At 38.3% G+C, this 13201-nt stretch overlaps 1 protein-coding gene across 4 annotated transcripts in view; it reads left to right on the forward strand.

Moving 5' to 3' along the window:
• The window catches only part of KIF16B (kinesin family member 16B), a 138355-nt gene that overhangs the window by 93648 nt on the left and 31506 nt on the right, over window positions 1–13201 (forward strand). For all 4 annotated transcript variants that reach the window (XM_084513119.1, XM_084513117.1, XM_084513118.1 and 1 more), the window contains one exon: window positions 4124–4213. In XM_084513119.1, the coding sequence (XP_084369245.1) occupies window positions 4124–4213 (90 nt within the window). The remainder of the gene's footprint in view (window positions 1–4123; window positions 4214–13201) is intronic.

The raw sequence follows: 13201 nt of genomic DNA on the forward strand, positions 1-13201 counted from the left end.
TATAAATTTATTGTCAGGACATGAAACAGTATGTAAGAGGTGAAAAAGTATACAATATGCTAAAAGAGAGGGAATAAGTTTTACACTTCCTAGCAGCATTGTGGTCAGTTCATAAGTGTTTCAACCCTAATATACCGTCCAAAAATAATTTCAGTGCAGGTGCAGCATCTTGTCCATCTAGACATATATAACCTTTGAGAATGAACCAGCAAGGTGCTCTGTCACTGAATACGTCACATGCCAAGGTATTGAGCAAGGCCCATGAGAACCTATAGGAGAGAATTTGCAATAGAAGCAAAAACATCCTATATTAGATATGTTAGCACCTTCTTTTACAGCGAGAGAAATCATGGAGCTGTTTATGATCTGCTATTAAATATTCAATATTAATGGTTAAATTTCCAAATAAACTTCCATTTGGGCAACGGTTTTATATGCAGTCTTTAAAGACGTGCTGGAGCAGTGGTAACTTAATCAGATCTAAACCTAGTTATCGTAGACCTGAATTAGAATACCAGAACCCTGCTCTTATGTTCTCCTCTTCCTCTCATGTTGCTGTGATGCACAGAACATTTAGGCAAGGCCACAGCAGAAACAGCACTTGGGAAGATTTTCTACATTGTCAAGATGGTTGGCATCTGTTTCAGAGAGTACCTCTGGTTACAGGCAGCACGTTTGGAAGGCAGAAGGAACAGCAAGGTGGTAGGGAAGGGGGAACCTCCAGCTCGATGACACAAGAAGGTCTCCTGAGGGCAGGTGATGGAAACCAAGCCAGGAAACAAGCACAGCCCTGCAGGGGATCCTTTGACAAGAACCAAAGTTCTGTCTATATAAGCCTTCTCATTTTTATTCAGCTTTCCCTAGTTGTTGTGACTCCTTTCGTTTTCTTTATCCTGTTTGATATTTCATCAAAACTGTCTTTTTCTTGTGTTTTGAAGTCTTTCAGTCATCGTTGATATGTTCTCTACAGAAGATCCAGGCAGACGCACCCCAAAGCAGTATTGTTTTGTTTTCCAGATCCATTCAGCCAAGTGCTGTGGTGGGTCTGCTCAGCGTGTTGGTATTTTTAAGACATTGTTTTCTCCTGAGCTTTATGAGCTATTGCAGAATTTTGGAGTAAAGCAGAAGCAGTGCTCATTATTACACAGCTCTTAAAGGAAAAGATACATGCCCTATGTGGACCTAAATTAGACAAGAACTAAGAAACCAAACCCAACCAACCAACCAAACAAAAAGCCCAGCCTTCCCTCAACACAATTGAACTGACACATTTTAAGATTGTTCAAAACAAGTTGCAAGAAACAGGTCTGGATAAATTCCTTACTACATTTCAAGTTCTAGATTTTCATATGCTGTATTCATAGATCGCCTAAGTGTCCAGATAAGAATGATTTCAAACTATCTTACAGATATACTCAACTGTGCATATTTTAATTCAGAAAATACTTTAACTACTAGTAAATTACAAACAAAAAGTCAATGGCTATCCAAATTTACTTTACTTGTTACTGTTCACAAGATCTGCATTTGTCCCAGTCCCATACGTACCGAGTTTATATTATCTGTCATACATCTTTATTAAATAGGGGGAAAGGAATCCCAGACCAAACTGGCTGCATCAGCTGTAGGATTAAAAGACAGTGTTCTAGAAATGTTACTGCTGTGTCGTGTGCACTATTGTTTTCCTGTTTATAGGAGTGGAGTTTGGTCCCATCTGTTTTAATAACAACATTACTGTGGAGCTTTGGGGAATGGTTGAGATTTTGTTCAGCTTTGAAATTCATTTTCCAATAATATCTGTGGTATGGAAGGGGAGAATGGCTAATGGCATCTCACCTGAATGAAGGGGAAAAAATCATCATTAGCAACAATAAAAATTTTGGAGTGTGTTTACTTGCTAGTCTCATACATGAACTGGGAAAGTAAATGAAGAGCACAAAGGGGCCCAAGTCGAGCCAAGCCACCAAACACCCTAGAGAGCCAGCATCAGGTCCTAGGCAGCACAGATCTGTCTGTGGCTTTGCTGTTTTCCTTCCTGTGCAGCTCTAACAAGTATTCCTGAAGAGATAGTTAAAACGGTTGTATTTATTAGCTTCCCTTAAGAAGTTTAATAAAATTGGCTGCAGGCAATTGGATAAATTCGATGCTGCCCCATCGCCTAGGCATCTGTCATGCACACACGACTTCGCTGGCAAGCTGACGTACCTGCCCTTCCCCAGGCTTTGCAGCTGGAAGAGTCCTGGATGTGTTGTGCTGGACTGCTCCCCTAAAGGCACGCTTCTGGGAGAGCTCTAGGGAAAAAAGAGGTCACTTCTGCATCGAGACTGTACAAATGAAATCCATCACAGCAGAATTTCACAATTCAGTTGGCAATACAGAATTAAAGCAAAGCAGAAATAATGAGTCGCATCTTTATTTTATGATTATCCATCGCATGCTAATGTTTACTCGAACATTTAAGTCACAAAGCGCTTTACTGAGTTCTGAGTAATTACTCAGAACAAAATGGTTAATAGGTTAATCAAAATCAGCCTAGCATGCATATTCCTGAATCGCTGCTCTGTTTGTAGTTAAACCTGCCTATGCATGTTAAATCCATTCACTTGATTTGTAAGGCTTGAGACATTGCTAACAGTCTATTGAGGGAGGGGAACTGCATGATTTTTTTTTGAGGGAATATAGACCATCATGCAGACATCCTAGTAGCAGTCAAGTTTATTGGTGACATGAAAGATGCATTTCATCAGAAATAACGAATTTGCATTGAGGAGATATGCTAGAAAAACATATGCTTTAGAACAGACTAGTTCAGTTGGAAGGGACCTTCCAAGATCATATAGTCCAACTGCTATCTGTAAAAAGTACATATTTGTGAAAAGTAAATGTATATTTTGAGAAGTTCAGTTTTGTTTGCGTATCTTTTTAGCTAAAAATTGGAAAACACAACAAAAACGGGTTGCTGATGTCATATGACAAAATATGTTTTGGTTTCCAAAGCACTTCTCCCAGTTTCACTGTTCTGTATGCCCCAACAAGGGCAGAGGAGATGGGGAAGGGTGTACGAGAAATCAGCTTGTTGAAAGCCTGAGTCAGCAGCTGGCAGCAATGTTTCTTGGTTGCTGGCTTCCTCTGGCTTTCTTGTCCCACTTTCATTTTATCCTACTCAGTTATCCTGGTCCATTCCCGTTTTCCATAACCCTGTAACTTTGTGGTATGCTCAGCAGTGAGGGAGCTGCCTGTTCATTTTAGGATCCCCTTTATTATTAAAAGCCAAGCACACGGCTTTGTAAAATGCGTGTTATGAACATACTTATTTTTGATCACACGCAAGATCATTGCTAGACAGAGGCCCGTTGGATTTAAAACAAATACAAACAACAACAACAAAAAAAAACACCACAACAAGAAGAAGACCCAGTACACAGGTGTGGGCAATGCCAGCTGTTTTTCTCCAGCAATGCTAGTTGGTGTAGAAAAATGCCCACCTCTCCCTCTAGCATCATTTTGTGATAGCCTTGGATCATCAGAGCTATGGAAGGACTTTGTTGTAAAATCAAAGGCTCTGGTCATACCACTTTTATGACCCACGTAGAGATTTCTTTCATCACACCTAATTTCAGGCAGTGAAAAAAAATTCTTTCACTGAAATTTTTATTTCGCTTTTGCAGTTCCAGTGAGGTTTTGGTATATAACTGGTGGCAAATGTGGGTAGTTGGAGTGCCTTCCTCTTTGCTCCTGTTGCTTTTTCACAGGAACATTTCTGTTAATTTTAATGAATTTTCCTGTGTAAATGGGGTTTTCATCAACATACTGATGACGCAGGCCCAGAGTATTTTAAAGGAATATCTTCTACTGAAAACCTATATAAATATATATAAACCTACATATATATGTAGGTTTTTTAATTTGCAATCGGTTATCCTGATTTTAAAAACAACAAAACAGAACAAAAACCTCTGTCAGTGTAATAACAAAAAAATAAGTAAACCTATAAAAGCCTGCGGAATTTAAGGAAACTAAAATTACCCGTTTTGATCTGATAACCTTGTATACTGCACACCGTTTTGTGTACTATGTTGTGTAGTTTTACTTCTGTTTTTTCTTTTTATATTATCTGATACAGATAACAGTCCTGGATGAGACGTGGACAGTATTCAGGCGATACAGTCGTTTTCGGGAAATGCATAAAACTTTGAAGTTAAAGTACCCAGAGGTAAGTCGTAGTGATTGTCCTTTTGCAGGAAAGGCTGGAGATGGAGATGGGCAGCAGAGGGGAGTAGGGTTGGTTGGCTGGTTTTTGTTTTTTCGAAAGATTCTTACACAAAAACATTGTTCTTAGCCGTATACTTCTAGTAAGATTGGCAAGCCCTTTGGTAGTTTGAACCTCCAAGGCTGCTAGAGCAAGGATGGATTGTTGCACGCTGTTGCTACAGTGAAAACTGCGACTAAATGTGCTGCCTCTAACCATTAATTCCCTTTACTGCTGACTGGCGTCGTTCCCTGGAGGTTGCTGTTTTGTTCATTGCAAAATACTTGCAGTCATATCATGTCATCCTGACAACTCCTCATTTAAAAGAAGTGCGTTGTTCCACAGATACCCTTTTGTAATAGTGGCTTCCAGGTTTCTGCAAAATGGAAAATTGATCTTTCTGACCACCTCTGAGACTTTGAGCATTCAGGATATGAGGAGCTGTGCCTGACAGAGCCTTAGTTCATTGGAGTGAGCATTTGTAGAATTACGGTTCTTGGTTTCCACATCTAGCTTTTAATTATTCATACTTTGCTTCCTTTCTCCTTGTTCCATTGGATATTAGAAGAAATAAATCATTCAAGTGAGTGAAGTGATCCTGATTTGAGAGTTGTCAAAGGTAAAGAAGCCTGGGCTGTGTGTTCAAATGCTATATAGTAATGCATTAATGTTTGAGAGAGCACAATTCAATAGTGTGCGAAGGCTTTCTTGGTCTACCCTAATGTAATTTTAAGCTAAAAACTAATTAAGCATGGGAAGACCTTGAGGTTTAAAGAGTAAAGAATCCAGAATCTGTGTCTTGTGGAGATTCAGAAACTGAAGATCATTTTAATTCCAAAAAAGAACGAAAACCAGAATTTGAAACTACCACACGCCAAGTATCTGAAGAAATGTAAACCTAAGGAAAAGAAAATTACAGTCATCTTTTCTGACTGTCAGGAAGTTTTAAAAGGGCAAAATGAATTATGAAGAGAAAATTGAAACATCCTTTTCTACAAAAGCTTTTAAGAATATTATTTGTGAATGAACATCACAGTGATATTTTTGATCCAAGTAAGTTGCTGTTTCCTCTTGGATGTCAGAGATCTAGGATTTACCCTAATATCCTAGCTCCTGAAAAGATGGCTAGACAGTCATGCAGGTGAAACAGAAAAGGGTTACCTATATCCCTCTGCAGACTGAGCTTCCCCATTTAGGAAAATGTGTTCAAGTAGTCTTTTTCAGAGTCATGACAGTACATAGAGGAACAATTGTATTTGACTTTTTCAATTATGTCAGAGGGAGATCAACTTCACTGCAGCATGTAGTAATCAGATTCAGGAGGAATCCGATGTTCTTAAAGCTTCTATTAAAACGTCCTTTGTGCTGCAGCATGTTATTGTCAGCTTTTTGAATTAAGCGTTTGTGACTCACAGGCTGAAAGAAGTCAGGCTTTTTGGTGTTACAGCGGGGAGGTTTTTTTGTTTTATTTTTTTCTGAAGAAGCATAATAACTTAGGAGTGGTATTAGGAGGTCAGAAAAAAAGGCGGTAACACCTTCTGCAGGTATCTTACCAGCTTTGAGCAAGAGGCATAGGGGCCCTGGTGTTATATTATCTCCGTGCATCTCCTGAGAACAATTACAGGTAAATCTTTCCCAAATATGGAGAATATATGCTTGAAATAATCGGTTTTTTTATTATTTTTTGCTTCTTTACTCTGTGTGCCGTCATGCTGGCAATCTCAGTCTATTTCCCATCTTAGTGTGCTAATTTCTTTCTTATTGGCTTTTTTGTGTTGCCATCTATCTGGTCTTAGGTAAATTTATTGAGATTAACATCAACTACATTAACAGAATTATTGGTTTAACTATACAGATGATTAAATTTCTAATTTCTGTGTAGGAGATGTATTATAGTGTGTTTTACCGAGTTATCTGTTCCGTTCTCAACAGTTTCTGTGTAAGTCAGAGCAAATACCAAGCCTTACAAGTTTGTCAATATACCTTTTGCTAAAATACGGTGCTCTTTGAAGAAGCACATTAATGTGCTTTGGTTTCTAATGCGCATGACAGAAATGTTTGCTTTGTTACTTTCTGAAACAACAGATCTGTGGCTTTATTAGCATCTTCTTCCAGCTTTTATTTAGCCTTCACTTTAAAACAGCCTTGGGTAAATTATCAGTCAGGTTCAATATGCAGATCTTTGCTAAGTATAAAGCATTCTAAAGTTCAAGAGAAGAGAGGTAAGTGTTTGATCGTGCCATCTACTCCGTTTGTGGTAGTTTTCTCCCTGTCACTGAAGTACCTGTTCTGGAAACCCCGTTCCCTGCAGCACTGATGTTGTCTTCTCTGTTTTATACAGTACAGGCTGTTGTGTTGTGTCCACTTCTGCTTTGAGACTTTGAGGCCCCACAAATAAATGGCAAGTTTGTGGGCAGAAGAAACCTCACTAATACACAGCTGGTTTCTTCTGCTCATCAGCATTTCCACAAACGATGGTGCCTTTGTTTGTTGGAGGGGACAAGCACATTGTGACGGATGAAACTGATAATGTTGTGCACTGGAGTAAACACTTGGTGTTTGTTTTCTTTGAAGGAATTTCATTATCAATGTTACATATGTGAATGATTGATGGCTTCCATATTTTTGCCTTTTTAAAATAGTCTTTATGGTAATTTTGGATTGGTTTTGCAAAGTGAGTAGGAGTTTGGTTTGTTCGGCAAATTGAAAGTCATCTGTCTCCTGCTGATTTGTCAGTGACTTAATTTGGCATTCATTATGACACTAAAATACATTTTAATACCAAACTTGGCAAAGTTGCATTTGTAGTTACTATATTTTGTTCCAAAGAATTTTGGTTCTTAAAAGCAATATTATCAGAAGCCATCAGAGATGTGTTTTATTTTGCATCGCTCACCTTCCAACTCTAAATTAATATTTATAATGAACAGGGAAAATATGGTGGATGGTGCTTAATATATGAGTGTCCTGCTTTTAGAAGTGAACTTTACATCTCATTAGCTGCTCGGCTGTGAGTTACTACATCAGTATTTTAATAATTTGCTGACCTCGCATTTCATGTTGCTGTCACTGAATTCCCAAAGGAATGCATTGGAAAACTGATTTATTGGGAAGGCTTAAAAAAAAATGTCTATCTTTTCAGAGGCAGCAACTGTCTGTCTTCCAGTCTCAAAATATATTATATTTTATATGCTTGCACATTCCTTGTTATGTAAATAACTGGGTGGTGAGAGCTGTGTATCTAACTGAAATGTGTCACGTGCAAATTCTGAAAGACTGAGGAAACTGAAGTAGGGTGAGATTGTGCCAGAGGCAGATAAATACCAGCATGTTAACAGTCCCTGTGTTTGTTTGTTTATTTATTTATTTATTTATTTTAGGCCTACACAATTGCCATGTACCCAGCTACACTCCCGATTTGTTAATGACATTCTGATTATATTTTGAAATTTAATTAAGATCATACCGTGGTTTTCAGTCGCAGTGGTCTGTGTAATTAATGTACTTTTTGTTTGTCATCACTCAGAAACAGGAGTAAATGGGCTCTTTAATTGAGATGTGAGAACTTTCAGTGTAAAATTCTCTTTTTTTCCTTCTTCATCTTTTCTTAGAGGTTCGCAGTTTTGAATTGTACTGGATTGCTGGTTTCTACAGAAAACTTTTCCTTCCTGATCCCTGCCTTGATGAGGGGGATGCTCTCTCCTCTCTCTGCTAGTTATTCAAGTTTGAGTGTTGTAAATCTGTGATGGTCAGTGTTCCCCGTTTCTCATCGCTTTCTTGTCACTTCTTTCTTTTCAAAGGACAGCAGAGGAACAATCGACTATTTATCATTCCTTACCTGAATCCAGGGTTGGTGAAGGGCTCATGCATGTGCAGGTCCCTTGTTCCCACCTCCATCTGCGTGGAGAAGCCATGGTTCGTGGGGCTTTCAGTGTTGGCTTTGCTTACAGTTTCCCATCACTCTTCTCTAAATTTTTCACGTGCGTAAAAGTCTCTAAATGGTGTTACGGGAAGCACCTAGTATCAAGACATTTTACACTTAATGATGAGTCTCTGTCTTAAAATATTAGTAAATCCATGCAGAGATTGCCAAAGAGCAGTTAAAATGTATATTTGCATTTACAGGTTCATTCATGAAGATAAGGATGTGTGTAGGCAAGATTTCTGAAGTGCTAAAGCTGTTGACTTCTAGCCCATTGAACAGAATGTAATAATTTCTGTATCTGTATATGATGTATAGAGGCCTGACTATAAATACATTTTCACATCTTTCACTGTCGAAAGCACAAAAAGACTGGTTATGATTTTAGAAGAATTGTAGATCATAATTGAGCCAGCTTCCCTTCCACTAGTCTGCTTTTTGTCATGTTCCATGACCAAATGGATGTATAATATCCACACCCAAAGCAGCAGCAATGTCTACCTAAGCTTAAATCTTCGATCCAAAGTTGCCACCTGACCTGGGTCTCCCCATACGCTGTTCCCAGCCAGGGGCATGAGTGTGCGAGATAGATTGCAGTAACACATAGCGTGAATCTTGAAGTTGGGATTGCAGGCAGCTGTGGGAATGTTGCTTGGATGGTCGGGTTTTTCAGGAACATTACGTATGGGACAGTAAAGATTGTATTTTATAGCCATTAGGTCAACATGCTGTCTGTCTGGTTTCAATTTTTCAGTCTAGATGTCTGGAGGAAAGGCTGGTATCGGTAGTGTCAATGAGAGCCATATGTCTTTTTACTTCTGAAGAGAATATCCTCTGCTAATCAGAGATCTGTGCAGCAGAATATAACTCTGTTGGAGCAGACTCAATTGTTGGTGTTAAAAGACTCTTGCTTTGCATAAGAATTGCATGAAACTCGAAGAGCAGAAAGTACTTCTCAAGTTTGTCAGAAATGGTATGTGAACGTTTTAAAATATATATTGAATTCAAATTATTTGTTGCAAGCTTTTAAAATATTTTAAATACTTCAGGTTTTTGAAAGTCCGAAGTAGTTTGCCTTTTTTACTAAACATACTTTTTATTTCAAAGTTGATGTAAGAAATGTTTTGTATCTCAGTGAATCCAGTTCCTATTTCATCCAGCCATGCTGCCTGCAATGACCCAACTTTATGTAGGTGCATGTTATTAAGCTACAACACCATTTTTCTAATCCTTTCTCAAGTTCTCTACTCTCACTTATTATTGAGAGTAATTCTGCCCTTTAGTAATGAGTGAAGAGTCATGAACTATTTATTTAGCCATCACGGACTGATCTCACGGTCCTTTCCTTTTGCCTCCATCTTCCTCTTTTGGATGACCACCAGAGAAGGAAAAGATCTTCATTTACTTTTTAAGCGGTCCATACCTCTGTTGCTCTTGATAAGTAAGAAGTGGAAGAAATCTTCGACATGAAATGCCAGCACAGTTAATGAGAAGGGAATGAATATGAAGTGAAGCCACTGATTTTTGATAATCACAGGTTTGGAGATTATCAAAAGGGTCACTGACAGATAAACACAACTTTTTGGTAACTTCCAAGGCATGGTTAGTGGAGATTTAGTTTGTTAATTTTGTTGTTGTTCTTCTGATAGTTATAAAGTAATTGGGAGAGCTCTGTGTATTTGTGTAATAGTTTAAAAAAAAAAAAAAAATCTTGTCTGAAATGCAGAATTCTCCCAGCTAAGAAAGAACACAATCAGAGAAGTTAAACCCCGACCAGCACTAGGTCGGCGTACCTTGTGCAGAGCAGTTAGGGCAGCTTTTCAGCTGTGATCTTAGCTTTCTGACTGCTTCCACTTTCTGACTTGTAACTGTGCAGCTGTAGCGTTTCATTAAACGTAAAACTGTGTTAATCTCCTGGGATTACTTCAAAAGGGAAAAGGATGAGGAAGCAATAACTTTGAGGCACTTGGCTTGCGGGGCTGCTGAGCCAGTTGCTATGTAACTGGTGGGTTTCTGGAGCTTAGGAGCTGCTTTGGCAGCAGAAGACAAAAGCTTGTTGCATCACAGCTGGTCTGCCAGAAGCTCTGCTGGTTTTACCACTGGATTTTGTCATTTACTGGTGCGTCAATAATGGTATACTTAATTAATATATAAGATTTAGGTCGTACATATGTATCAAATGCAAAATTCTCGATGCCTTTATTGTAGGAAATGGAAAGGACTGTGGCTGTAAAAAACTAAAAACTTCTAAGACAATATTTAAAATGAATTTGTTCTGAAATCTTCAGTGCTTATGCCGAAGGCTCTATCCTGCTGTGACCAAAGTCCCAATCCTTTCACAAGTTCAGTGATTGCTGAGACTGATGTTTAGAAACATGTGAACAAGAAGCAAGTTAAAATCACAGGTTTATATACGCTCTAGAGAGCAGGGTGTAGCATACAGTAATGAACATGATGGTAGAAATCTTGCTGCAAATGTTATCTCGTTATTTTTAAAAGTCTGTTTTTGCCTATGTGTGGATTCTTAATTCAGGTTCTTTCAGTTTCTACCAGCTCCATGTCTCTTAGTGAGCATAGTATCTAACAATATTTTAAGATTTATTTTGCATTTGAAAATTTGACCCAGTGAAAAAATGAACTTGTTGATGCTTTGTTGCTTGACTGAACAGATGCTTCTGGATACTAACCCTCAATCTTGAAATTACTTTTTTTTTTTTTTTTTTTTTTTTAATAATTAAGAGTATGTACTGTAGCTTTCTTTTTATGCAGTGGAAATGTAATAACAATGGAATGACAACGCAAAAATGTAATAAAATAGTAGTAAATCTAACATGCTAATGCTAGGACAAACACCGAGCATATATAAACAGTCTAAAAGTTGTTTTTGTCTTCTTTTAGAGAACTGGATATTTGAGCACAGGTTAACACGCAAATTGTTTGCAACACTTATGTACTTGTAAATAGCGAGTGCTGTGATAATCACAGAATCACAGAATTTCTAGGTTGGAAGAGACCTCAAGATCATCGAGTCCAACCTCTGACCTAACGCTAACAGTCCCCACTAAACCATATCCCTGAGCTCTACATCTAAACGTCTTTTAAAGACCTCCAGGGATGGTGACTGCACCACTTCCCTGGGCAGCCCGTTCCAATGCCTAACAATAATAATAACAATAATAACACATCTGGCGGAATTATATGTGTATAGGAAAGTATATGGAAAATAGTTTTTGAAAAACAGACCAAGTCTTGGCAGACCTTATTTCTTGCTTTCTCTCCCAGGACTTTGCTCTCCACAGTAATGTATCTTTCCATAAATATTGAACGAAAAATATAGTAGTAATCTTTAGAATCCATATCTGTATGTAAACCGTATAATACTATTATACAAGCATGTGATTATAGCCTTCACCTTTATTCAGTACAAATTACAGTAATTATGGTATAGATAATTTTAGATTTTAGCATTTATATTCTTGTCACCTCTAACAGCCAGGAAGTACAAACACAGGAAGCGTATTTTGTCACATACACTTTTTCAGCTCACATTGCTAATTACATAATGTTCAGAGAATGGTGAGAGCCTGTAGGTCTGTATACATAGTGCTGCCACGTCAGCCTTAGCTTGCCATTAGCTACAGAAGTAACTGAAGTGGTAGATCCCTAAATGCTTCATCTGGCCTTTCTTTCCGTCGCATGAGACTTTCTGCTGCTACCGTTTTCAAAAGAATTTTTAGCACTTTGCTTGGTATGTCAGTCTGCAAATGTATATGAACAGGAGAATTTGTTCCCATAAATAAAGTGTAAAAACCATCCCTGCTAACCACATCATATAGTTCATTGCAGGTTGGAATGTAGAGAAGTGTATTTATTTCATGTGGCCTGTCTGATTTCATAGCTGCCAACTAGGACACGAGCATCTGAGGCATAGCAAAACCACTGGCATAGTCGCTTCCAGCATACTGTACAATTCCCTATTAATTTCCAGTGGGAAAATTAATTCAGTGTCTGAATTTTGCATCATAAAACTGAATTTGAATGTTTAAGAGCCTTGCGAAAGCCTGGCTTTGGGATTCATTTGCAATAATTGTTGTTTGGTATGCTAGGTTTGTGCAGCAAAGTTTTCTTGGGTTGGCAGAGGCAATTCTGCAGAGCAGTTTCTCTCAATTCCTCCTCCTATTTCCACCTTCCCTGCTGTGGTTTGGTCAATGACAACCTTTTTTTTTATTGTTTTTTTTTTTTTGGTCTGTCCTGAACAGCTAATGAAACCTGTGAGTTTCCAAACAGTTCCGTGGGAAAATGCCATTGGCTTTATAGGTCTCTGGATAAATTCAGCACAAGACAAGGTTAACCTGCAGGCAGAAATCGAATGCCAGGTTTCACTGATTGTGCTGTGCAAAAGTCTTATACGTTAACAAGGTAGAAATTGAAAAAAGAAGAGTTTGAAAGGGGTGAGTCCTTCGTCTCATAATTCATGAAGCATTTGACGGGATAATTGCTTTGATTATTTGATAATCTGATTTTCAAAGCTCTGCTCAATTATCTAGTAAATCTGCATGGTATCAAAATATTCATTTGGTTTTACCAGTAAAATGATTTTGGATGGATAATAGCTGTCTGTGAGAGGGGCATGCCTCTGAGAAGAACAATTCCTCGACAATTTAACTAGAGTTTTACTGGCTCACTAAGATTCGGCTGTTTTTAGCTGCTCCTGAGTGTCTGTAGGCACTGGGAATGCTGCAACCTAATGCTGCAACCCTGTCTTTCTGTTTTCTTGGTGCTTAGTGAAAGGCAGAGAGGAGGATTGGACTTACGGCTGTTCTTTTCTCTTTTTAAATAATTGCCTTGCTTTGGAAGACATTAAGACTTGTGCTCCATTAATCATTAGCTGTTATTGACAGTCCCGCTGTCTTCTAACAGCTTTGTGAAGAACAACGTGTTCTCAGTGTGTTGGTCAGGGATACGCTGCTAGGTTAAGCAGACTTTTCAAGAAGAATCCTTTTGGTTTCAGTTGATTTAGGATATGACTC

This window comes from Aythya ferina (assembly GCF_964211825.1).
Source record: "Aythya ferina genome assembly, chromosome: 3".
Classification (NCBI taxonomy): domain Eukaryota; kingdom Metazoa; phylum Chordata; class Aves; order Anseriformes; family Anatidae; genus Aythya; species Aythya ferina.